The sequence below is a fragment of the Somniosus microcephalus genome, chromosome 6 (assembly GCF_052327205.1).
Source record: "Somniosus microcephalus isolate GS21.2 chromosome 6, FLI_Smic_1.0, whole genome shotgun sequence".
NCBI lineage: Eukaryota > Metazoa > Chordata > Chondrichthyes > Squaliformes > Somniosidae > Somniosus > Somniosus microcephalus.
Window position 1 is genome coordinate 8,926,795 of NC_140992.1, and position 25,729 is coordinate 8,952,523.

The window sequence follows — 25,729 nt, forward strand, 5'->3', positions numbered from 1 at the left end:
GGTGAAAATAGTTGCTACACCTTACGCCAATAATTGCACGCTTGTGAAATGCTGTGCTCCAAACGAATCAGGCAACAAGAACAGTATTTTTTGTTCTATTACTTTAGTAATTATAAACACAGAAAACGTTTTTTTTGTTGTAGAAAAAGATATTTGGCTGCATTTTGTGACTTGAATATTTAAAGAAAATTTGAAACGAACGGAAAATGTCCAAAAAGTATCAAATATCGTGATAATTTAATAGCTGGAAGCCTAAACATAAAATAGATATAATCAAATGGAACTTGGACCAGTTTGGGTTGTGGTCCGTTTGCAGGCACTCTGGGACAGACATTGCAACAACTGAGCAGGAGAAATAATTTTTTTATAAACGCAGATTTTGATGAGGAGCTCTCAGGGCATCAGGATGGGGGTGGGGGATGGGCAATGTGAATTTCTGGAAACTTTTTTTGGGGGAAAGTTTTTTAAAAAAAGTTTGGAGGGGAAGTGGACGCAAAGTGATGACGTCAACCCCCAACCAGGCTTTAACCTTTCAACTCTGCAACATGGCGGCAGTCTCGAGGAGATTTAGGCCGATATTGGGGGGAATTTGCAGAGATTCTGCACCGGGGCAGGCGCCCCTGGATGGGAAAAGGCACCAGACCGAACCCTGGGCTGCCCCTCTCTGCCCAGCTCTGTTTGTGGGCGCTGAAATCGTGCTTTTGTGGGGTTATTTTGCAGGATTTCCATCCCCGAGCCCGGCGTGAGTTGAGGTCTCAGCCTGGGTTCCAGGTAACAGAGAGCCAGGCGCCCAGCATCCATCCATTGACTGGATCTCTCCACACTAACTCTGACAGCCCAAACTCTCGCACACGACTTCTGCAACAACAACAAAACCCCCCAAAAATATTGCATTAAAATAAATTATTAATCAAATTATGCAAACTTTCATCATTATTCATTGGCATAATCAGTGTTATCATTTATTATTTTTTGCATGCCAAATAGCTTTTGATAACAATAAAAATCAATTTAAAGCCTATATTGCAATTATAATTTTATATGTAAGGGGACATATTTGACTTTTCCCCCCCTCTTGCATCAGGTAAAACTGTTAACACGATTTCAAAACGTATCAGTGAAATAATGCTAATATTTAACGTTTACCTGCGTATGTGAAGCGATTTTGATCATTCCTGGTCCTGTTCTTAAAGGGGATGATCATTGAGGGACAGACATGCATGTTACTGCACACACGAAGCGAGGTACCAAATAATTCAATATTTGTAAAAAATAAAATAAAATGCACCAAATAATTTCTTCAGGTACGACTTAAGAAGCATTCTGCTCCTTTCAGAGTCCAAATATTTAAAGATTGATTTGACTGTGTTTAACTCGCCTGCTATATGGAGAATGGAGATGTTCCAGGTTAACCTGTCACAGAACAGAGCAGACCCAATGGCTTGCAATGCTCGCCTCCGAAGGGAGGTGGATATAATTGACATTACCTGGGTTAGTAATTAACCCTCGTAACAGAAAGGGTAAATTGTGTTGTGTTAATGATAATGGGAGAAGATTTGCTCCATTCTATTCACGTAAGCCTCCTAATGGGTTAACTCAATGGCATGCTCTCCTGGGTAGAATAAAATGTCAACTTTCCATATGTCGGCGTATTTTTTTTCCAAGGGCTGTTCTGCACATCCCACAGGTCGACTTTACTGTCTGACAGGAGGAAGGGGTCAGGTTACCTGTTCAGTTGTGCTCAGACAGCAGGCACTGGGCTATTAAAAGCTCTGCCAGACACCTCTCTAATTGAGACCTACCCCCACTTGTACAGAGTGCTTACTGTGCGAGTGGCAACATCCTAAGAGGCTAAGCAAAAAGACAAGCTCCAAGTTCACGCTATTTTGAAAGCCCCAAGTAAAAACATTGGGATCAGCGCTGGTTGTACAAGCCACTTAATAAACCCCAGCCAGTACTGTCCTACACCACAATAATGCATTTGATGAGTTGCAGGGACAAGTTATCCGATGCATTGCCACTCTTGCACGAGTCCATGCTTGATAGCCCCGAGTTATTTCTGCAATGCAGAACCATGCAGGAGAGATAGAGAGAGAGCGGTGCTCTGAGGCAAGCTGAAGATTTTCTCTCTCTCTCTCGATGCTTTGCTTGACTTTTATTTCAGCAGGTCTGCTGCTTACTCACGTCACAAGTTTGACAGCTTTACACCAAATCAGATCGCTCGTTGAGCTGGTTCACGAGGCGTCACTGGTCTAGATTAGAGCTCTGCACTACCCTGGGACCACACTCTGAGGTCGGTTTAAAGGGCTGTGGAGTTTTAAACCGAACGTGTCCTGCCTGTGTGTTTCCCTCTCTCTCACATACACATTCTTCAAGATGGTAAGTGAATTTGAATAGCTGATGATCAGGGTGGAGTGAGGGGGACATAGTAAAATCGTTTGATTTTAACTTTTAGATGATTGTTAAGAAAAATGAGGAGATTGCCTTTGAAATATGTCAGGAGTCTCTCTGCTCGGTGCACCTGAACCCGGGAGTCAAACTCTCATAAGTCGTGCAAACTCTTCGTACAGCAACAAAGCACGAATGTTGGGGTGTTTTTTCTCTCTCTCTCCCGAATCTTACTCCCTTCCCAAACTGACTGAAAAGGAGCTGTGTTCATTCTAATCCATGGGAAGGATCTCTCACTCTGAGAGGGTCGCTGTGTGAAATGAAGCGAGTTGGCTGAGAGAGAGAGGGAAGGAGATTGCAATACTGAAAAAAGACTACCGGCTGCAATGCCCCGATTCTGCACCAGACTCACACAAACTGCCACTTTCTGAGCTATTTGCTCCCATTAGGCGGAACTGTGAGGTGGTGAGGCTTCAGTTCTATCTGTACACTGCAGGTTTCTGTTAATTACACGCAGACCCTATTGAAGTGGACCGATTTGTGTGAGAATCCTTGTGTTTCGGAGCAAATTCACACCACATTGATAACCTGGGTCAATTCGCATCTGCAAGCCCATTTCGTTGTATTATCGCTGTAGAACTGAGCCTGTGATTTACTGTTCTGGGGAACGCAGGCTGTGCTCGTCAGCCCGACAGTCCTACAGAAATATGTGCAGAGGTTGTACAAATGCGTTTTCCCGGGAGGAGATGGGGACTTTGATCAGACTGAGATCCCAGGGACTTTAATTAATAGTCAATGTAGAGTCGCCCCCCACCCCACCCCCCAAAAAAACCCCAACAGCTAAACTGGAAAAAAAGCTTAAAAGTTTTCCACAACTTCCGACCACCTCAAGTGCAGTGGAAGGGAGACAGGAGATATTTGCTGTGTGGTTTAAGGGTTGTGCACTTTGAATATAATATTTCCTCATTCTGTAATCTGATTGCTGTGGCTGCATTGTTTATAGTGTGTGGGCGACTGAGTGAGTGCAACTTCGTCTATTCAATGTCTTTGCAGCCTCGAAACTAACGTTTGATGAAGTGGGATTGTGTTTCACTAAATAACCAGGTTCAGTCTCTCTCGCTCTCTCTCCCTCCTTTCAGGCTGTGTGAATGTGTTTCGTTTCCCTCACCTCTGTTTTAGCGTGTTTCTATCTCTTCTCTCTATCCCTTCTCCTTTCCATCTATCCCTCCTCTCTCTCTCTTTCAGTCTGTCTTTGTCCCTCCCTTCTATCAATCTGCGTTGTTCTCTCCTCTCTCCTCTCTCCCTATCTCTGTGTGCCTCCCTCCCTCCTCTCTGTAAGTGCATTTCTCTCTCTACCTCTACCCTCCCTGTCCATCTTTATCGTGTGTGTCTCTTTCTCCCTCACTTCTTTCGGTCTGTGTGTTTCTGTCTGTCTGGTGTTTCTGTCTGTCTGTCCTTCCCTCCTTCGTTACTTTCTGTCTGTCCCGCCCCTCTCTCCCTCCTTTCAGTTAGTGTTTCTATCTTCCTCCCTTTTCTTTGTTTCTATCTCCTCTTTCTCTCCTCCTTTCTATCTATCTCGCCTTCCTTTTTCTGTCTGCCTCTCTTTCCTGCCTCAGCATGTCTGTCTATCTCCCTCTGTCACTCTCAGTTCTTCTCTTTCTCCTTCTCTCTTTCCCTTCAATCTCTCTCGTTCTCCCGTCCAGACTGTGCTTCTCTCGCTCCCTCCCCTTCAGGCGGAGTCGTTCTGTGTCGAACCCTCTTTGCTGAGCCTGCAGAACTGTGGTGGCCATCGGAATCCCGTTTAATCAACTTGTCAAACTGCGAATAAAGTTCTTAAACTTGTAAACTGGAGATCGAGCGGATGATGTTAGTATGGGGCCAGTGTTGTGTGAGTCAATCCCTTCACGGGAGGTGGGGGGTGTGCGCGAAAGGAATTCCTTGGGCCAGACAGGAGGGATATCGGACAGAGCGAAGGGTCCCGGTATCTCCCGATCTTAATGTGTCGGGAAAGTAAGGGAGACCAGGACCGGGAGCCAAATCCGCTCCGAAACCAGCACAAGCACCAGAGTTTAAAATAGTTTAGTGGAGTGAGACCCAAAACAAATGGGCAAAATCCAGCAAATGAGAGACAGGCGAACACACGCCAGGACTGAGAATGGCGAGCTTCCAACCCGCGAAAATCGCTCGAGGTCTATTTGTAACTTCAGATTGTGTGTGTGTTACTAACCCTCTCTTTCTCCTCTCCCCTCTCTGTTTTTCTTCCTCTCTCTGCTCCCCCTCTCTCTCATCCCTCTTTCTCTCCGGCTCTCTCTCTCTCCGCTTCCTTTCTTTCTGCCCCTCCCTCCCTCTGCCCCCTCTGTCCCCCTCCGTCTGTTTGCTTCTCGCTCCCTTTCTCTCCCTCTCGCTCCGGCTCCCCTCTTCTCTTTCTCTTCCCTCTCTCTCCCTTCTCTCTCTTTCTCCCCTCCCCTCCCTCTTCTCCTCCCTCCTCTCTTTCTCTTTCTCCCCTCCCCTCTCTGTTCCCCTCTTTCGCTTTCTCCCCTCTCTCTTTCTCCCTTCTCTCTCTCCCCTCTCTTTTCCCCTTCTCTCCCTCTCTCTTTCTCCCTTCTCTCTCTCTTCCCCTCTCTCTTTCTCCCTTCTCTCTCTCTCTCTGTCTCCCTTCTCTCTCTCCCTCTCTTACCCCCTTCTCCCCCTCTCTCTGTCTCCCTTCTCTCTCTCTCTCCCTCTCTCTTTCTCCCTTCGCTCTCTCTCTCTCCCTCTCTTTTCCCCTTCTCCCCCTCTCTCTCTCTCCCTCTCTTTCCCCCTTCTCCCCCTCTCTCTGTCTCCCCCACCCTCTCCTATCCACAGAGCACCATTCTCTCCTGCCAGGACCCGTTCTTTGTCGGAGACCAGGGCTATGAGTACTCTTCTTCGGTGGCGACGTCAGCCAGTGTTGACATTTCCATGGAAACCTGGTACTCCCAGTGGCCGGGCGGTATCCTGGACAACAGCAGAAGCAGCCAGCAAGAAGCACAGCCGCAAGGTAAGAGCCGCAGCACTGGGCGGAGAGCGAGTGCAACACAAGCAGCGCAAGAACTGGGGCCAGGGGAGCCCCGGGCTCGGAGCCCCGGGCTCTGCGGGTCGGCCCACTGGTGCAGGAATCCCAGCCCTCTCCGGACAGCCGGAGCCCCGAGTCAGGCTGTGGGAGGGGGCTGAGGGCAGCTTGAATTCTCCCAGCACCGCTCCAGCTCCACCGGGTGCTCGGCCCCTTCTGATAGGTCTTTCCATTTCATTTTTTCTTTGCACGCTCTGTTCCCTCGACCTTTGGCTCGTTTCGCCTGGAACCCGCCTCCATAAATAACCCGGGCTAAACATTAAACCGAGATTAGCCGCCTGGCGCGAGTCGCGTGGAGCTGCGGCAGATTTACTGCCGCTCCCGGGCTCGGCACTGACTGCAGCCGCCTCTCACTGCAGGACTCGGGGCCGGGAATGGGAATGGAACTGGGAATGGGAATGGGGCTGGAAATAGGACTGAGATTGGGAATGGAACTGGGAATGGGGCTGGTAATGGGTCTAGGAATGGGGCTGGGAATAGGACTGAGATTGGGAATTTGCTGGAGTTGGTCTGGAGGATGGAGCTGGTCTGGGGACGGATATGGTCTCAGGACGGAGCTGGTCTGGGGGACGGAGATGGTCTGGGTGACGGAGATGGTCTCAGGACGGAGCTGGTCTGGAGATGGAGATGGTCTGGGGGATGGAGCTGGTCTGGAGGACGGAGCTGGTCTGGGGGACGGAGCTGGCCTGGGGATGGAGCTGGCCTGGGGGACGGAGCTGGTCTGGGGATGGAGCTACCTGGGGGATGGAGCTGGTCTGGGGAAGGAGCTGGCCTGGGGGACGGAGCTGGCCTGGGGATGGAGCTGGCCTGGGGGATGGAGCTGGTCTGGGGATGGAGCTACCTGGGGGATGGAGCTGGCCTGGGGATGGAGCTGGCCTGGGGATGGAGCTGGTCTGGGGGATGGAGCTGATCTGGGGGTGGAGCTACCTGGGGGATGGAGCTGGTCTGGGGAATGGAGCTGGTCTGGAGGACGGAGCTGGTCTGGAGATGGAGCTACCTGGGGAATGGAGCTGGTATGGAGGTCGGAGCTGGTCTGGGGGACGGAGCTGGTCTGGAGGACGGAGCTGGTCTGGGGGACGGAGCTGGTCTGGAGGACGGAGCTGGTCTTGGGGACGGAGCTGGTCTGGAGGACGGAGCTGGTCTGGGGGACGGATGTGGTCTGGAGGACGGAGCTGGTCTGGGGGACGGATGTGGTCTTAGGATGGAGCTGGTCTCTGGGACGGAGCTGGCCTGTGGATGTTTTGGGGTCCCGTGTCCCAAGCCGTGCCCGGTGACTGTACTATCCTGACAACCTGTGCAAAGCAAACATCTCAGAAACTTTTAGGCTGTTTTAGCAAACTTTAGTAAAGCTAAAATAGAAGGTGCTAATGATAATTTATATAGACTGGGACCCAGTGATATGGGATATTTAACAAACAGAATATTTTTTAAATGGCGAGAAACTATTAAATGTTGGTGTTCAGAGGGATTTGGGGGTCCCTGTACACGATGCACAGAGAGCGAGCACGCAGGTACAGCAAGCAACTAGGAAGGCAAATGGCATGTTGGCCTTTATTGCAAGGGGGTTGGAGTATAAGAGTAAGGAAGTCTTGATGCAATTATATAGGACTTTGGTGAGACCACACCTGGAGTACTGGGCACAGTTTCGGTCTCCTTATCTAAGGAAGGATATACTTGTCTTGGAGGCGGTGCAACGAAGGTTCACTAGATTGATTCCTGGGATGAGAGGGCTGTCCTATGAGGAGAGATTGTGTAGAATGGGCCGATACTCTCTGGAGTTTAGAAGAATGAGAGGTGATCTCATTGAAACATACAAGATTCTGAGGGGGATTGACAGGGTAGATGCTGAGAGGTTGTTTCCCTCTGGCTGAAGAGTCTAGAACTAGGGGGCATAGTCTCAGGATGAGGAGTCGGCCATTTAGGACTGAGGTGAGGAGGAATTTCTTCGCTCAGAGGGCGGTGAATCTTTGGAATTCTCTACCCCAGGGGGCTGTGGATGCTCAGTCATTGAGTATATTCAAGACTGAGATCGATAGATCTTTGGACTCTAGGGGAAGCAAAGGATATGGGGATCGGGGGTGGGGGGGAGGTGGGTAGAAAAGTGGAGTTGAGATCGATGATCAGCCATGATCTTATTGAATGGCAGAGCAGGCTCGAGGGGGCGTATGGCCGACTCCTGCTCCTAATTCTTATGTTCTTCTATAAACCGGGCACCAGTGATAATACTTTATATAGACTGGGACCCAGCGATACGATACTTTTGATACAGATTGGTGCCTAGTGATGTGGTATATTTGATGTGGGATAGTTAGTATAATCTGGCACCCAGTGAGATGATGCTGTTTGTAGAGCTCAATGATTGGTATCACTCAATGATTTGCTTCTGTTTCTCACTAGAGTACTTCTCTGACTTTGACACTACTGCCCAGGATGATTTCAGGTGGACAGGCCACTTATCATCCCAGCTGCATACAAACAAACAGGTAATTTGTTGCTAGAATTGCTGTCCGAGAAGATTCTGCGAACCCGCTTGCCTTTATTGGCCCAATGCTTACCAATCTACCAACTATTGTGCAATCAGAATCAGTGACTTTATTTCCTAATGCTATCTCGGAGCCAAGAACATAGGAACAGGGGGAGGCCATTCAGCCCCTCGAGCCTGTTCCACCATTCAATCAGATCATGGCTAAATTGTATCTGAACTCCATCTACCTACCCAAGAAACTGGCAACATCTCCAGAATTTTTGCTAAAGTTATGAGTACCTATGCCAGTATATAGCAACAAGGTTTCCACCTTGGCTCAGTGGGCAGCACCCTTGCCTCTGAGTCAGAAGGTCGTGGGTTCAAGCCCCACTCCAGAGACTTGAGCACAAAATCTAGGCTGACACTCCCAGTGCAGCACTGAGGAAGTGAAAGGCGCTACATAAATGCAAGTTCTTCCTTTATGGGTTATGGGGAGCGGGCGAGAAAGTGGAGTTGAGGCGAAGATCAGATCAGCCATGATCTTATTGAATGGCGGAGCAGGCTCCAGGGGCTGAATGGCCTAGTCCTGCTCCTATTTCTTATATTCTTATGTATCAGGGAGAAGGGTGGTCTTAATCGGAGTGCCCCTGCTGCCCAGGTTTAATGGTCTGATTAATATTTCCCTACAAGAACTCTACACTACCCTATACCTCAGTGCATTAAGCTAGATTTATCATGTAGTTATATTCCATTTACCATTTTTCGAGCAGGCAGCAGCAGCTTAGAATCATAGAATGATACAGCACAGGTGGAGGCCATTCGGCCCATCGTGCCTGTGCCGGCTCTTTGAAGGAGCTATCCACATAGTCTCACTCCCCACCCCACCCCGCACCCCCCCCAACCGCCCTTTCCCCAGAGCCCTGCAAATTTTTCCTTTTCATGCATATATCCAACTCCCTTCTGAAAGTTACTATTGAATCTGCTTCCACTGCCCTTTCAGGCAGCGCATTCTAGATCGTAACAACTCTATGTGTAAAAAAAAACCCTCCTCATCTCCCCTCTGATTCTTTTGCTAATTATCTTAAATCTGTGTCCTCTGGTGACCCTCCTGCCAGTGGAAACAGTTTCTCCCAATCTACTCTCGTGAAAAACCCCATATAATTTTCAACACCGCTATTAAATCATCCACTTAACTGTCTCTGCTCTAAGAACAAGCCCAGCTTATACGGCTTGCTCCCACTGGTCTCCAGTCAGTGACAGCAAACTTCTGTAGTGGAAAGCCTCCAGTAGCTGGAGTCATACCTGCCGTACAAGAAGACAGTTGTGGATATCGGAGGCCAATCATCGCAGCCCCAAGACATTGCTAGTGGAGTTCCTAAAGGCAATGTCCGCAGCCCAACTGTCTTCAGTTGCTTTTCAATGACCCAGTTTTCAGGGGAAGGTAGGGCATATCTTGACTACTTTCCAATAGACAACTTGTTTGTGATAAAGTGTCTCCCGCAATTATTTCCACAGCTCCAGGATACTCTTGAACAAAAGGAGGAAGAACTCGCCAGACTCCATGAGGAAAACAGCAAGCTGAGGGAATACCTGAACTCCACTTATGTTAAATCTTTGGAGAACAAGGCCAGGGTATGTGGTCATCGAAGTCCCTGCATGCTTCAAGACCCTTGGGTCCGTCTTAGTGCAATGCACCTTAGTAAAGCAGTTAAGATTAGGATCAGCCCCCACTGAATGTAAGAAATAATCAATTTTTGGGGGAATATTTGTGCTCATCCACAAGATCTAAGCGCTGGGGAATGGAACCTTTCAATTTTGGGCCTGCTGTGTTGGCATCAAACATTCTCAGTTTGTCTGCAGCACCAATTCGATACCGAGTAAAGCTCCCTCCACACTGTCCCATCAAACACTCCCAGGGCAGGTACAGCACGGGTTAGATACAGAGTAAAGCTCCCTCCACACTGTCCCATCAAACATTCCCAGGGCAGGTACAGCACGGGTTAGATACAGAGTAAAGCTCCCTCTACACTGTCCCATCAAACACTCCCTGGGCAGGTACAGCACGGGTTAGATACAGAGTAAAGCTCCCTCTACACTGTCCCATCAAACACTCCCTGGGCAGGTACAGCACGGGTTAGATACAGAGTAAAGCTCCCTCTACACTGTCCCATCAAACACTCCCAGGGCAGGTACAGCACGGGGTTCGATACAGAGTAAAGCTCCCTCCACACTGTCCCGTCAAACACTCCCAGGGCAGGTACAGCATGGGTTAGATACAGAGTAAAGCTCCCTCTACACTGTCCCATCAAACACTCCCAGGGCAGGTACAGCACGGGGTTCGATACAGAGTAAAACTCACTCTACACCGTCCCATCAAACACTCCCAGGGCAGGTACAGCACGGGTTAGATACAGAATAAAGTACCCTCTACACTGTCCCATCAAACACTCCCAGGGCAGGTACAGCACAGGTTAGATACAGAGTAAAGCTCCCTCTACACTGTCCCATCAAACACTCCCAGGGCAGGTACATCTCTGGTTAGATACAGAGTAAAGCTCCCTCTATACCGTCCCATCAGACACTCCCAGGGCAGGTACAGCACGGGTTAGATACAGAGTAAAGCTCCCTCTACACTGCCCCATCAAACACTCCCAGGGCAGGTACAGCACGGGGTTATATACAGAGTAAAGCTCCCTCTACACTGTCCAAACATTGTGCATGGTTGCAATATTAGAAGAATGCCCCCTACAGTTACAATGTGCTATTTTTGATTTTCTGTCCTTGACCTCTGGCCCATCTGATTAATGATCCTAATTGGCAGCTTAGTGAAGTGGGCTCAGAGCCAGTCGGGATGGGGTTGGGAAGCCCCAAGCACATCTTAGATAGGATCCTTACAATCACCAGTGAGCAGATTTTGGTGTTGGCCATGGCTCAGTGGGCAGCACTCTCGCCTCTGAATCAGAAGGTTGTGGGTTCAAGTCCCACTCCAGGCACCTGAGCAAATAATCCAGTGAAGTACTGGAGGCACTGTCCTTTTGGATGAGACGTTAATCCGAGGCACCGTCTGCCCTCTTGGGTCGATATAAAAGATCCCATGGCGTTCTTTCAAACAAGAGCAGGGGAGTTCTCCCCGGTGCCCTGGGCCAATGTTCATCCTCGACCAACATCACTGAAACAGATTATCTGGTCATTTATCACATTGCTGTTTTTGGGATCTTGCTGTGCGCAAATTGGCTGCCGCGTTTCCCACATTACAACAGTGACCGCACTTCAAAAAAAAGTGCTTCATTGGCTGGAAAGTGTTTTGGGATGTCCCAAGGTCACGAAAGCCGGTGCAAAAATGCAAGTCCTTCTTTATCCTTCATTAATTTAAGCATTTAAAAGTTTTAAAATAAAATCTTACCGTGGTTGTTTTTCTTCTTACAGAAATTGTTGACACAAAATGGGCAAAAGAAAGGAGGGATCTTCAAATGTAAGAAGCGCCTGTTTCAGAAGCAGGAGGGGGCTGGCATTTACTACACTGACCAGCCAGCCTCAGACAACCTTCCAAAGAGAGGACGAGGAAACTCAGCCCCTAAAAATGGAAGTGGTTCTTATACTGCCCAAGAAGATCAGTGCGCTCATTGCGTCGAAACCTGGGTGCTCAAGACTTTGGGATTAAAAGATGCCAATACCATCGATGACAGTTCTTCAGCTAACTACAGTGCCATTACTTCTGAGACATCGGTCGATTACAACAGCGACCAACTGAAGGCGGCCGGTTACAGCACCGAGTGTGCAATGCCAACAGACTATGGCCAAGATCCTGCCGCCCCAATGGACTTCCTTGCCAGCTCCTGTCGACTGGACTCTACCTGCAGTACTCAGCTCTCCCCTGGCCCGCATTACCCGCCGCCTCGGCCGGGCCACGCACTTTACCCGTCCACCGGGCCGCCCTTTTACACGTGCACGGCGACCCCGAATAAAACGGACGTGGCCTTCTCCACCTCGCTCAACCCGCACCGCAACCTGAAGACGCACACCTTCTGTCAAGGCCAGGCGTTCGTGCAGCGCGACGGGGCGGGAGGCTGGCGGTTCACCTGGGTCCCCAGCCAGGCAGATTGACCACCGACACTGCCGCCGTTACAAACTGTTTACAAAGGAGACAAGTTCCCTGCACTTGAAAGGCCGCAAGCATGAAGGAGACCGACAGGTTTGCACAAGTTACCGACCAGCCTTGGATTTCACTTTTTTTAATAAAAGCTTGATAGCGCGACTCTCGACCTTACAATTAGGATAGTATTATTTTACGTTCTGAGTTAGTTTGGAGAAACTCCAGTTTTTTTTCATCTTGGAAAAAATTGTGATCCATTCAGTCAAAGATAAAGGAAGCACTTAGCGCCTTATTACATCATTGTTACATCCCAAATCTCTTCATACTTTTGGAGTGCAGTGACTGTTATAATGAGGCCAAATGTACCAGGAGTATTCCCAAAATACCAGTGTGGATCAATGACCAGTTAATCTGTCTATTCTTAATAGTGTTTTTGTTTGAAGGAGGAATGTTAGCAAAGAGATTGAGAGAACTCCCAGCTTCCGCTCTTCAAGTAGTGCCTTGGGATCTTTGAACGTCCATCTGAACAGGCAGACGTGATCTCGGTTTGAGGTCACGCAAGTGACTGAAGTATCAAGGGTATTTTCAGCCAAGTGAGCCCATTACCTCAAAGGGGTTTGTGAGTTGGAGTCGTTCGGTCATGTTTGCCTCAGTGGTTCGAGTTCCATCCTTTGTCTATGCAGAGCAGAACCCAAGAGTGCAACATTTGTCTCGGGTGCAGCGACCACCTGTCTGATCTAACCTGCCTCATGCAGCTCCAACCCATTAGAGCCAACACCGTCCCACTTTTCCCAGCAGAGAGAGATGTCAAGTGGTCAAAAAAAGTCACCAAAAAAAATTAGAGAAGAAATGTTGAACGTTATTGAAAATTTAGAGGCAAAATTTGTTTGAAGTCATTCTGATCACAATCAACAGGGATATGGTTAAAAATTTAGATCTAGATTCGGAAATAGATGCAACTGTTTTTAACAATGGTAACCTCCCCGATGATTGGTGGTGATCATTTTGATTGGGTCCTTATTCTAAAAACTGTTGATTTCTAACACAGGTGATTGCCATGCTGAAATTCAGCAGTGCGACTGGTGACAATGTATTATATAGAATTACATAGAATTTACAGCACAGAAATAGGCCATTTAGCCCAATAGGTCCATGCTCTTCCTGAGCCTCCTCCCACCCCTACTTCATCTCACCCTATCAGCATGACCTGCTATTCCCTTCTCCCTCATGTGCTTATCTAGCTTCCCCTTAAAGGCATCTCTGCTATTCTCCTCACCCACTCCCTGTGGTAGCGAGTTCCACATTCTCACCACTCTCTGGGTAAAGAAGTTTCTCCTGAATTCCCTATTGGATTTATTAGTGATTATCTTATATTTATGGCCCCTAGTTCTGGTCACCCCCACGAGTGGGAACATCTTCTCTACGTCTACCCTATCAAACCCCTTCATAATCTTAAAGACCTCCATCAGGTCACCCCTCCGCCTTCTCTTTTCTAGAGAAGAGAGCCCCAGCCTGTTCAGCCTTTCCTTCTTTTAAAATTAATTTGTTCACGGGATGTGGGTGTCGCTGGGAAGCCCAGCATTTATTACCCATCCCTAATTGCCCTTGAGAAGGTGGTGGTGAGCCACCTTCTTGAACCGCTGCAGTCCGTGTGGTGAAGGTGCTCCCACAGTGCTGTTAGGGAGGGAGTTCCAGGATTTTGACCCAGCGACGATGAAGGAACGGCGATATATTTCCAAGTCAGGATGGTGTGTGACTTGGAGGTGATGGTGTTCCCATGCGCCTGCTGCTCTTGTCCTTCTAGGCAGTAGTGGTCGCAGGTTTGGGAGGTGCTGTCAAAGATAGCTAGAACCCCTTAGATCTGGTATCATCCTTGTAAATCCTTTTTGCACCTTCTTCAGTGCCTTTATATCATTTTTGTAATATGGAGACCAGAACTGTGCACAGTGCTCAAAGTGTGGTCTAACCAATGCCTTATACAAGCTTAACATAACTTCTCTGCTTTTGAATTCTATTCCTCTAGAAATTAATCCCAGTGCTTGGTTTGCTTTTTATTTATGGCCTTGTTATCTCGAGTCCCCATTATTATCGAGTTCCACATTATTTCACTACCATTACTCGCTATTAATGGGAACTCGGTAAGTGTATTACCGGGGACTCGGGATAATAAGCCATTCACCAGCTGATTGTGTGTAATTAATATATGAAACTAATAATTCTTACAAAAAAAAATAACAGAGTGTTTCAATAGTAAATGAATGTGATTATTAAGGATCAGACCTAGTTTGAAAGCTGAGGGGGGTGAATTGGTATTGGGCGGTTGTAAAAGGGCGATAGTGAATCGGTAGCCTGTTTTACACCCCGCCCGATTTTCTTTTTGAAAGATACGAAAAATGCCAGACAAGAAAAGACCTACTGGTCGGGCGGGGTGTAACAACATAAGAATTAGGAGCAGTAGTCGGCCATACGGCCCCTCGAGCCTGCTCCGCCATTCAACAAGATCATGGTTGATCTTCGACCTCAACTCCACTTTCCCGCCCAATCTCTCATATCCCTCGATTCCCCTAGAGTCCAAAAATCTATCTCAGCCTTGAATATACTCAACGATTCAGCATCCACAGCCCTCTGGGGCAGAGAATTCCAAAGATTCACAACCCTCTGAGTGAAGAAATTCTTCCTCATCTCGGTCTTAAATGGACGACCCCTTATGCTGAGACTATGCCCCTCGTTCTAGACTCTCCAGCCAGGGGAAACAACCTCTCAGCATCTACCCTGTGTAAAATGGGCTGCTGATTCGTGTTGTCTGTTTTGTGCAATTGTTCCAGACTAATTTCACTCCCCTGCTCTCTAACTCGGAGGGATTTGATAGCCATGTACAAGAAAGAAAGAAACTGTCAATGCCACCAATATTGTCCCCAGGGTCTAGCTGCAAAAAATCTAATGATCTGACCAGGAATACCAAGGTAAGACTACCCTTCACATCTCTCAGGAAAAAAGAATAAAGAAAGAACTTGCATTTATATAGCGCCTTTCATGACCTCAGGACGTCCCAAAGCGTTTTACAACCAATGCCATACTTTTTGAAGTGTAGTCACTGTTGTAATGTAGGGAAACGTGGCAGCCAATTTGTGCACAGCAAGCTCCCACAAACAGCAATGTGATAAATGTCATGAGGATGAATTTTATAATTGCGCACTGGGAGCATGTATCAGAAATTCAGGTATGAAGATGAACTGGTCCCATGGGATCTTCTGTCCATCCATTTTAAAATTCTGTTGGGAGACCTGCTGCCCTCAGTTCCTCAATCCCAATAAGAGAAACAAATTGCAGGGCTATGGGGAAAGAGCAGGGGAGTGGGACTAATTGGAGAGCTCATTCGGAGAGCCGACACAGGCACGATGGGCCGAATGGCCTCCTTCTGGGCGGTAAGATTCTATGTGATCCTGACCTGCAAAGCTTTGTGTTGGCATCAAAAATTTATAGAATCTATTCTGTGATATAAGTAATTACAGGGAACACCTGGACTTTGAAAGAATCGCTTGGGTACTTACCCATGCATTAGAGTGTTACGACAGGCTTGTGACTGTTAATAAACAACCGAATATCCTACAGATTGAAAGACCTCCCAGAAGCAATGGTGGGTAAAGGCACCGTCTCATTTTGTACTGGAAGGTTCCCTTCTTCGATTTCTGTCCTGTGCCACTCCAAGCAGTGATTGGAACATTACAATTGCTTAGGGAATGGGACTGTCATCCATTCTTACTGCTAGCCAGCGACTCATGGTGGAAAGTGGGCGAGTCGATTTTAAATGAGGCTAGGATCACGCTCAGCTTTGATGCCCTCTACTGCCAGAATAGTCTGCTGACACTCGTTGTCCTAGTCCACATATGAAGAACAGCCAATGCCTGAGGAACTGTAACCCAGCAAGGCGTCAATGTGGATCTCTACCCCAGCAAGGCGTCAATGTGGATCTCTACCCCAGCAAGGAGTCAATGTGGATCTCTACCCCAGCAAGGTGTCAATGTGGATCTCTACCCCAGCAAGGAGTCAATGTGGAACTGTACCCCAGCAAGGATTCAATGTGGAACTGTACCCCAGCAAGGACTCAATGTGGAACTGTACCCCAGCAAGGAGTCAATGTGGAACTGTACCCCAGCAAGGACTCAATGTGGAACTGTACCCCAGCAAGGAGTCAATGTGGAACTGTACCCCAGCAAGGACTCAATGTGGAACTGTACCCCAGCAAGGAGTCAATGTGGAACTGTACCCCAGCAAGGACTCAATGTGGAACTGTACCCCAGCAAGGACTCAATGTGGAACTGTACCCCAGCAAGGAGTCAATGTGGAACTGTACCCCAGCAAGGACTCAATGTGGAACTGTACCCCAGCAAGGAGTCAATGTGGAACTGTACCCCAGCAAGGAGTCAATGTGGAACTGTACCCCAGCAAGGAGTCAATGTGGAACTGTACCCCAGCAAGGAGTCAATGTGGAACTCTACCCCAGCAAGGAGTCAATGTGGAACTCTACCCCAGCAAGGACTCAATGTGGAACTGTACCCCAGCAAGGAGTCAATGTGGAACTCTACCCCAGCAAGGACTCAATGTGGAACTGTACCCCAGCAAGGAGTCAATGTGGAACTCTACCCCAGCAAGGAGTCAATGTGGAACTCTACCCCAGCAAGGACTCAATGTGGAACTGTACCCCAGCAAGGTTTTCAAATCCTTCAGGAGTGGGAGCTAGGAGGAAAGGGGAGTAGAGAAGATAATGTGCCCTGCTAAACTTTATGTTTTGTGTTGGGAAATGTCCCTATAAGCGACACTTCTAACCGATTAATTTTACTAATTTTAAACTTACTTTGTGAGCACTTGTTTATCCGGAGTTTGAGGCAGGACAATTAGATTCAGTATTCTGCTCTGGGACACTGCCAAAGGAAATCACCAGAGGCCCTGCCATATGATGGGTCCCACCAACACTGCCATGGTGTAAAGTAACCTTCCATTGTGACTGGCCCTTTAGGAAACTTGTTCTATAATGTTAACTTTCTCATTGCCAGTGTCAGACTCAAAGCATTCTTTCAATCCCGATCCCCGAATGAAATACTTGCATTTCTATAGCGCCTTTCACAACCTCAGGACATCCCAAAGCACTTGACAGCCAATGAAGTGCTTTTGAATTGTAGTCACTCGTGATGTAGAAAATGTGGAAGCGAATTTGCGCACAGCAAGCTCCCACAAACAATATGACCAGCGCAATGAGTTTTCTTAATGACGTTGGTTGAGGGATAAATATTGGCCCAGGACACTGAGGATAACCCCCTGTTCTTCTTCGAAATAGTATAATGGGATCTTTTACATCTTCCTGAGAGGGTAGATGGGGGCCTCGGCTTAAAGTCTCATCAGAAAGACGGCACCTCCGACCAGTGCAGCACTCCCTCAGCACTGCACTGGAGTGTCAGCCTGGATTTCTGTGCTTCAAGTCTCTGGAGTGGGACTTGAACCCACAACCTTCTGACTCCGAGGCGAGGGTGCCACCCACTGAAACCTATGAGGGGTTTGTGTTTTCGAGTCAGAGATTTATCAAGGAGCCGCTGTCAGCTCCCCCGGCTTAGTGAGTTTCCCAAGCGAGTAGCTGAGCCACAGGATATTAGCAGTCTATGCTGCGATAACTGAACTCAGCCAGGGCTGGAGCGGGGTCAGCTCTATGCTTGGCTCTGCTACCCCTGTGCTGTAGAGGGATTGTTCAGTCAGGGTTGCTGCTCCTGAACGTTATTTAGTGACGGCTGCCGGAAGGATGTCTGTGATTGATACAGACACGATCTGGCTCAGCTGTGCTGGCCCCCATGGTCCAATAGCCTACTGACACTTGCTGTGCAGACGCACACATGACTACTGGTCAGTTGAGTGAGATACTGGAAGGTGCCCAGGACTGTAACCTGGTAAGGAGTCAGGAGAGGAGGGAAGAAAATTGTGTCTGCTTCTCTCTCTCTCTCTCTCTCCCCTTCTCTCTCTCCCATGTCAATCTCGTGACCCCATCTTTCTGAGCCCCTCCCCTCCCTCTCCTCCCCCTCCCTCTCTATCTGTCTCTCCCTCCACCTCTTTCTCACCACTTCTCTTTGTCTCCCCACCCCATCTCTCTCTCTCCCCCCGCCCACCCCGTCTCTCTCTCTCTCCCCCCACCCACCCCGTCTCTCTCTCTCCCCCACCCAGTCTCTCTCTCTCCCCACCCACCCCGTCTCTCTCCCTCCCCCCACCCACCCAGTCTCTATCTCTCTCCCCACCCACCCCGTCTCTCTCTCTCCCCCCACCCACCCAGTCTCTCTCTCTCCCCCCACCCACCCAGTCTCTCTCTCTCCCCACCCACCCCGTCTCTCTCTCTCCCCCCACCCACCCCGTCTCTCTCCCCCCACCCACCCAGTCTCTCTCTCCCCCCACCCACCCAGTCTCTCTCTCCCCCCACCCACCCCGTCTCTCTCTCTCCCCCCACCCACCCAGTCTCTCTCTCTCTCCCCACCCACCCAGTCTCTCTCTCTCTCCCCACCCACCCCGTCTCTCTCTCTCCCCCCACCCACCCCGTCTCTCTCGTCTCTCCCCCCACCCACCCCGTCTCGCTCCCTCCCCCCACCCACCCCGTCTCGCTCCCTCCCCCCACCCACCCACCCCGTCTCGCTCCCTCCCCCCACCCACCCACCCCGTCTCTCTCTCTCTCTCTCCCCCCACCCACCCCGTCTCTCTCTCTCCCCCCACCCACCCCGTCTCTCTCTCTCCCCCCACCCACCCAGTCTCTATCTCTCCCCCCACCCACCCAGTCTCTCTCTCTCCCCCCACCCACCCAGTTTCTCTCTCTCCCCCCACCCACCCAGTCTCTCTCTCTCTCCCCACCCACCCCGTCTCGCTCCCTCCCCTCACCCACCCCGTCTCGCTCCCCCCCACCCACCCCGTCTCTCTCTCTCCCCCCACCCACCCAGTTTCTCTCTCTCCCCCCACCCACCCAGTCTCTCTCTCTCTCCCCACCCACCCCGTCTCGCTCCCTCCCCTCACCCACCCCATCTCGCTCCCCCCACCCACCCCGTCTCTCTCTCTCCCCCCACCCACCCCGTCTCTCTCTCTCCCCCCACCCACCCCGTCTCTCTCCCCCCACCCACCCACCCGTCTCGCTCTCTCCCCCCCACCCACCCACCCCGTCTCTCTCTCTCCCCCCACCCACCCACCCCGTCTCTCTCTCTCCCCCCACCCACCCACCCCGTCTCTCTCCTCCCACCCACCCCGTCTCTCTCTCTCTCCCCCCACCCACCCGCCCCGTCTCTCTCTATCTCTCTCCCCCCACCCACCCCGTCTCTCTCTCTCCCCCCCACCCACACACCCGGTCTCTCTCCCCCACCCACCCACCCCGTCTCTCTCCCCCCACCCACCCACCCCGTCTCTCTCTCTCACCCCACCCACCCACCCCGTCTCTCTCCCCCCACCCACCCACCCCGTCTCTCTCCCCCCACCCACCCACCCCGTCTCTCTCTCTCTCCCTACCCACCCACCCCATCTCTCTCCCCCCACCCACCCACCCCGTCTCTCTCCCTGCCTCCACCCACCCACCCCGTCTCTCTCCCTGCCTCTACCCACCCACCCCGTCTCTCTCCCTGCCTCCACCCACCCACCCCGTCTCTCTCTCTCCCCCCACCCACCCTGTCTCTCTCTCTCCCCCCACCCACCCCGTCTCTCTCCCCCCCGCCCACCCCGTCTCTCTCTCTCCCCCCACCCACCCCGTCTCTCTCTCTCCCCCCACCCACCCACCCCGTCGCTCTCTCCCCCCACCCACCCACCCCGTCTCTCTCTCTCCCTCCCCCCACCCACCCACCCCGTCTCTCTCTCTCCCCCCACCCACCCACCCCGTCGCTCTCTCCCCCCACCCACCCCCGTCTCTCTCTCTCCCTCCCCCCACCCACCCACCCCGTCTCTCTCCCCCCACCACCCACCCCGTCTCTCTCTCTCCCCCCACCCACCCCGTCTCTCTCTCCCCCCACCCACCCCGTCTCTCTCTCTCCCCCCACCCACCCCGTCTGTCTCTCTCCCCCCACCCACCCCGTCTCTCTCTCTCCCCCCACCCACCCCGTCTCTCTCTCTCTCTCCTCCCACCCCATCTCTCTCCCCCCACCCCCATCTCTCTCCTCCCACCCCATCTCTCTCCCCCCACCCACCCACCCCATCTCTCTCCCCCCACCCACCCACCCCATCTCTCTCCCCCCACCCACCCCATCTCTCTCCCCCCACCCACCCCATCTCTCTCCCCCCACCCACCCCATCTCTCTCCCCCCACCCACCCCATCTCTCTCCCATCCACCCCATCTCTCTCCCCCCACCCACCCCATCTCTCTCCCACCCACCCCATCTCTCTCCCCCCACCCCATCTCTCTCCCCCCACCCACCCACCCCATCTCTCTCCACCCACCCACCCCATCTCTCTCCACCCAATCTCTCTCCCCCCACCCACCCACCCCATCTCTCTCCACCCAATCTCTCTCCCCCCACCCACCCACCCCATCTCTCTCCACCCAATCTCTCTCCCCCCACCCACCCACCCCATCTCTCTCCCCCCACCCACCCACCCCATCTCTCTCCCCCCCACCCACCCACCCCATCTCTCTCCCCCCCACCCACCCACCCCATCTCTCTCCCCCCCACCCACCCACCCCATCTCTCTCCCCCCCACCCACCCACCCCATCTCTCTCCCCCCCACCCACCCACCCCATCTCTCTCCCCCCCACCCACCCACCCCATCTCTCTCCCCCCCACCCACCCACCCACCCCATCTCTCTCCCCCCCACCCACCCACCCCATCTCTCTCCCCCCCACCCACACACCCCATCTCTCTCTCCCACCCACCCCATCTCTCTCTCCCACCCACCCCATCTCTCTCACCCACCCACCCCATCTCTCTCTCTCCCACCCACCCCATCTCTCTCTCTCCCACCCACCCCATCTCTCTCCCACCCACCCCATCTCTCTCTCCCACCCACCCACCCCATCTCTCTCTCCCACCCACCCCATCTCTCTCTCTCTCTCTCCCACCCACCCCATCTCTCTCTCTCCCACCCACCCACCCCATCTCTCTCTCTCCCACCCACCCACCCACCCCATCTCTCTCTCTCCCACCCCATCTCTCTCTCTCTCCCCACCCCATATTTCTCTATCTCTCTATTTTCTCCCCATATCTCATCTCATGAAGCTGCTGACCCCTTGCCCCCGATACAATTCCACGGGCACCGACCATCCTCCAGAACCTCCGCCAGGCTGCTGTTCATCGTGCGTGAGTCTACGCAATGAGCGTCGGCAGGATATTCAACTCTGGAAGGCGTCACCGTCAGGCCCAATCTTGACCCCCCCACCACTAGCCAGCCACACATGAGCTTCCAGCCAGGCGTCAGTGGATAGCGATGAGAAAACGGGAGTCAGAATCCTGGCGGGTTTATCCAATTACATAGACGAGGGGCACTGAGGTCAATGTATTGTTAACCAATCACTACTTTCTGATTCACCTCACCTCTCCTGCTCCTTTCAACCATCGAAGTGTCCTACATTGTGCGCATTGGCCTTTCAACTTTGTACTTCAACGTAAGAAATATAACTCCTGAATTTACTGCCACAGACAGCTAACCCTGAGAACTGCCAGGAGGGATAAGCCGCGCTCAAAACTGCTCAATTCGTCAGAACCATTTCATTCCATCAGTTCCCCAATGAGCCCAGTAGCACTGCCTCAGCTCAGAAACCAGTCTTTGAATAGAATCTGGGGCTCACAGCCGAGGAGGCTGGAGATGTGGGAAATTTCATCCTGAATTCTAACCGAGGAATTAACGATTGTATATATAATTGTGCATTTTGTATAGTTTTAACGTTTTTGTGAGAATTAACTCGGTTGTTTTTTTTTACTGTTTGTGCCAATGATTGTGAAAGTTTAAACTCTAATTGGATGTAAACATTTTTTGTACAACTTCATTCAGTTCTGTTCTGTCTGAACCGTAAGACAATTAAAAAGACTAATTGTGGTTTGTTCCTGAGTTTTTTTTCTGTCGGTTGCTTCAAAATAAAGAGTTAAACAGGAAAGACTGGGAACAGGAGGAGGCCATTCAGCCCCTCGAGATTCATGGCTCAACTGTATCTTAACTCCATTCACCTGCATTTGTTCCATTAACAAACCGCAATCACAGCCGAGAAACAAGTAGTTGCATTATCGTGGCACCTTGACTTGGCTTCAGGATCTCCCAAAGTGCTTCACAACCAATAAAATACTTTTGAAGTGTTGTCACAGCTGTAATGTGGGGAAATCTAAAAGTCTGTTTCCCCCAAAGGCTGTGGATGCTGGAGGACAATTGGAGCTTTCAAGAGTGAGGTGGATAGACTTTTGGAGCCAGCCTCCTGAGGGACACAGCCTGAACACAGAAGCAGGCTGCAATCCAAGAACAACCCTGGACATTTATTGGTGATAGTTCAAAGAAGTAGCAATAAATCGCGTGGTCTCGTCGACAGTAACATGATACAACTCAATGGTCATACTCATGTCTGGAACTTCTGTGCACAACTGATGGCTTTTCACTGCAAGATGGTCCCATCAAACACTCCAAGGGCAGGTACAGCACGGGTTAAATACAGATTAAAGCTCCCTCTACACTGTCCCATCAAACACACCGACGGCATCCAGCACGGGTTAGATACAGAGTAAAGCTCCATCTACACTGTCCCATCAAACACTCACAGTGCAGCTACAGCACGGGTTAGATACAGAGTAAACTCGCTCAACACTGTCCCATTAAACACTCACAGGGCAGGTACAGCACGGGTTAGATACAGAGTAAAGCTCCCTCTTCACTGTCCCATCAAACACTCCCAGGGCACGTATAGTACAGGTTAGATACAGAGTAAAGCTCCCTCTGCACTCTCCCGTCAAACACTCCCAGGGCAGGTACAGCACGGGTTAGATACAGAGTAAAGCTCTGTCTAAACTGTCCCATCAAACACTCACAGGGCAGGTGCAGCCTGGGTTAGATACAGAGTAAAGCTCCCTCTACACTGTCCCATCAAACTCTCCCAGGGCAGGTACAGCACGGGTTAGATACAGAGTAAAACTCCCTCTACACTGTCCCCATCAAAAACTCCCAGGGCAGGTACAGCACGGGTTAGATACAGAGTAAAGCTCCCTCTGCACTGTCCCATCAAACACTCCCAGGACGGGTACAGCATGGGTTAGATACAGAGTAAAGCTCTCTCTACACTGCCCCATCAAACACTCCCAGGGCAGGTACAGCAAGGGTTAGATACAGAGTAAAGCTCCCTCTACACTGTCCCATCAAACACTCCCAGGGCAGGTACAGCACGGGTTAGATACAGAGTAAAGCTCCCTCTACACTGTCCCATCAAACACTCCCAGGGCAGGTACAGCACGGGTTAGATACAGAGTGAAGCTCCCTTTACACTGCCCCATCACACACTCCCCGATTGGGTACAGCACAGCGTAGATACAGAGTAAAGCTCCCTCTACACTGTCCTATCAAACACTCCCAGGGCAGGTACAGCACGGGTTAGATAGAGAGTAAAGCTCCCTCTACAATGTCCCATCAATACTCCCTGGGCAGGTACAGCACGGGTTAGATACAGAGTAAAGCTCCCTCTACACTGTCCCATCAAACACTCCCAGGGCAGGTACAGCACAGGTTAGATACAGAGTAAAGCTCCCTCTACAATGTCACATCAAACACTCCCAGGGCAGGTACAGCATGGGTTAGATACAGAAACATAGAAACTTAGAAACATAGAAGATAGGAGCAGGAGTAGGCCATTCGGCCCTTCGAGCCTGCTCCGCCATGCAATGAGATCATGGCTGATCATCCAAATTCAGTACCCTGTCCCTGCCTTCTCCCCATATCCCTTGATCCCTTTAGCCTCAAGAAATATATCCAACTCTTTCTTGAATATATTTAATGAACTGGCCTCCACCGCCCTCTGTGGCAGAGAATTCCACAGGTTCACCACTCTCTGGGTGAAGAAATTCCTCCTCATTTCAGTCCTAAATGGCTTACCCCTTATCCTTAGACTATGGCCCCTGTTTCTGGACTCCCCTGCCATCAGAAACATCCTTTCTGCATCTAGTCTGTCCAGACCTGACAGAATTTTATAGGTTTCGATGAGATCCCCTCTCAATCTTCTAAACTCCAGTGAGTATAAGCCCAATTGACACAATCTCTCCTCGTACGTCATTCCTGCCATCCCAGGTATCAGCCTGGTGAATCTTCGCTGCACTCCCTCCATGGCAAGAACATCCTTCCTCAGGTGAGGTGACCAAAACTGCACACAATAATCAAGGTGCAGTCTCACCAAGGCCCTGTACAACTGCAGCAAGACATCCTTGTTCTTGTACTCGAACCCTCTTGCTACGAAGGCCAACATACCATTTGCCTTCTTAACCGCCTGCTGCACCTGCATGCTTACCTTCAGCGACTGGTGCACAAGAACACCCAGGTCTCTTTGCACTTCCCCTTCTCCCAATCTATTGCAATTCAACTAATAATCTGCCTTCCTGTTTTTGCCACCAAAGTGGATAACCTCACATTTATCCACATTATAGTGCATTTGCCATGTTTCTGCCCAATCACCCAACCTGTCCAAATCGTACTGGAGTTTCATGACATCCTCCTCACAGCATACCCTCCCACCCAGCTTTGTGTCGCCTGCAAATTTGGAGATATTACATCCAATTCCCTCGTCCAGATCATTAATATATATTGTGAACAGCTGGGGTCCTAGGACCGATCCTTGCGGTACCCCACTAGTCGCTGCCTGCCACTTGGAAAATGACCCGTTTATTCCAACTCTTTGCTTTCTGTCCGCCAACCAGTTCTCTATCCAAGTCAATACCTTGCCCCCAATCCCATGTGCCTTAATTTTGCATGCAAACCTCTTATGCGAGACCTTATCGAAAGCCTTCTGAAAGTCCAAATACACCACATCCACTGGTTCTCCCTTATCTATTTTACCAGTTACATCCTCAAAAAATTCCAGTAGATTAGTCAAGCATGATTTACCTTTTGTAAATCCATGTTGACTTTGTCCGATCCTGTCACTGCTTTCCAAGTGCTCTGCTATTACATCTTTTATAATGGACTCTAGCATTTTCCCCACTACCGATGTCAGGCTCACCGGTCTATAATTCCCTGCTTTTTCTCTGCCACCTTTTTTGAATAGTGGGGTAACATTAGCTACCCTCCAATCCATGGGTACTGTTCCAGAGTCTATCGAGTTCTGGAAGATGACCAGCAATGCATCTACTATTTCTAGGGCCACTTCCTTAAGTACCCTGGGATGTAGATTATCAGGCCCTGGGGATTTATTGGCCATTAGTCCCATCAATTTTCCTAACACCATTTCCCTACAAATACTGATTTCTTTCAGTTCCACCCTTTCATCAGACCCTGTGTTCCATGGTATTTCTGGGAGGTTATTTGTGTCCTCCTTTGTGAAGACAGAACCAAAATATGTATTTAGTTGATCTGCCTTTCTTTGCTCCCCATTATAAATTCCCCCGATTCTGACTGCAAGGGACCTACGCTTGACTTCACCAATCTTTTTCTCTTTACATATCTATAAAAGCTTTTACAGTCAGTTTTTATGTTGCCTGCAGGCTTACTCTCATATTCTATTTTCCCTTTCTTA

At 50.4% G+C, this 25,729-nt stretch overlaps 1 protein-coding gene across 1 annotated transcript; it reads left to right on the forward strand.

The window, feature by feature from the left end:
* The first annotated feature begins 1,392 nt into the window (after positions 1 to 1,392).
* On the forward strand, positions 1,393 to 12,198 carry gmnc (geminin coiled-coil domain containing). Its single transcript, XM_085989586.1, has 5 exons — positions 1,393 to 1,491; positions 5,233 to 5,407; positions 7,877 to 7,962; positions 9,459 to 9,575; positions 11,370 to 12,198. Exons 1-5 carry the CDS (start codon positions 1,393 to 1,395, stop codon positions 12,045 to 12,047), a joined length of 1,155 nt encoding a protein of 384 aa, XP_085845712.1. The 3' UTR covers positions 12,048 to 12,198.
* Positions 12,199 to 25,729: the final 13,531 nt, after the last annotated feature.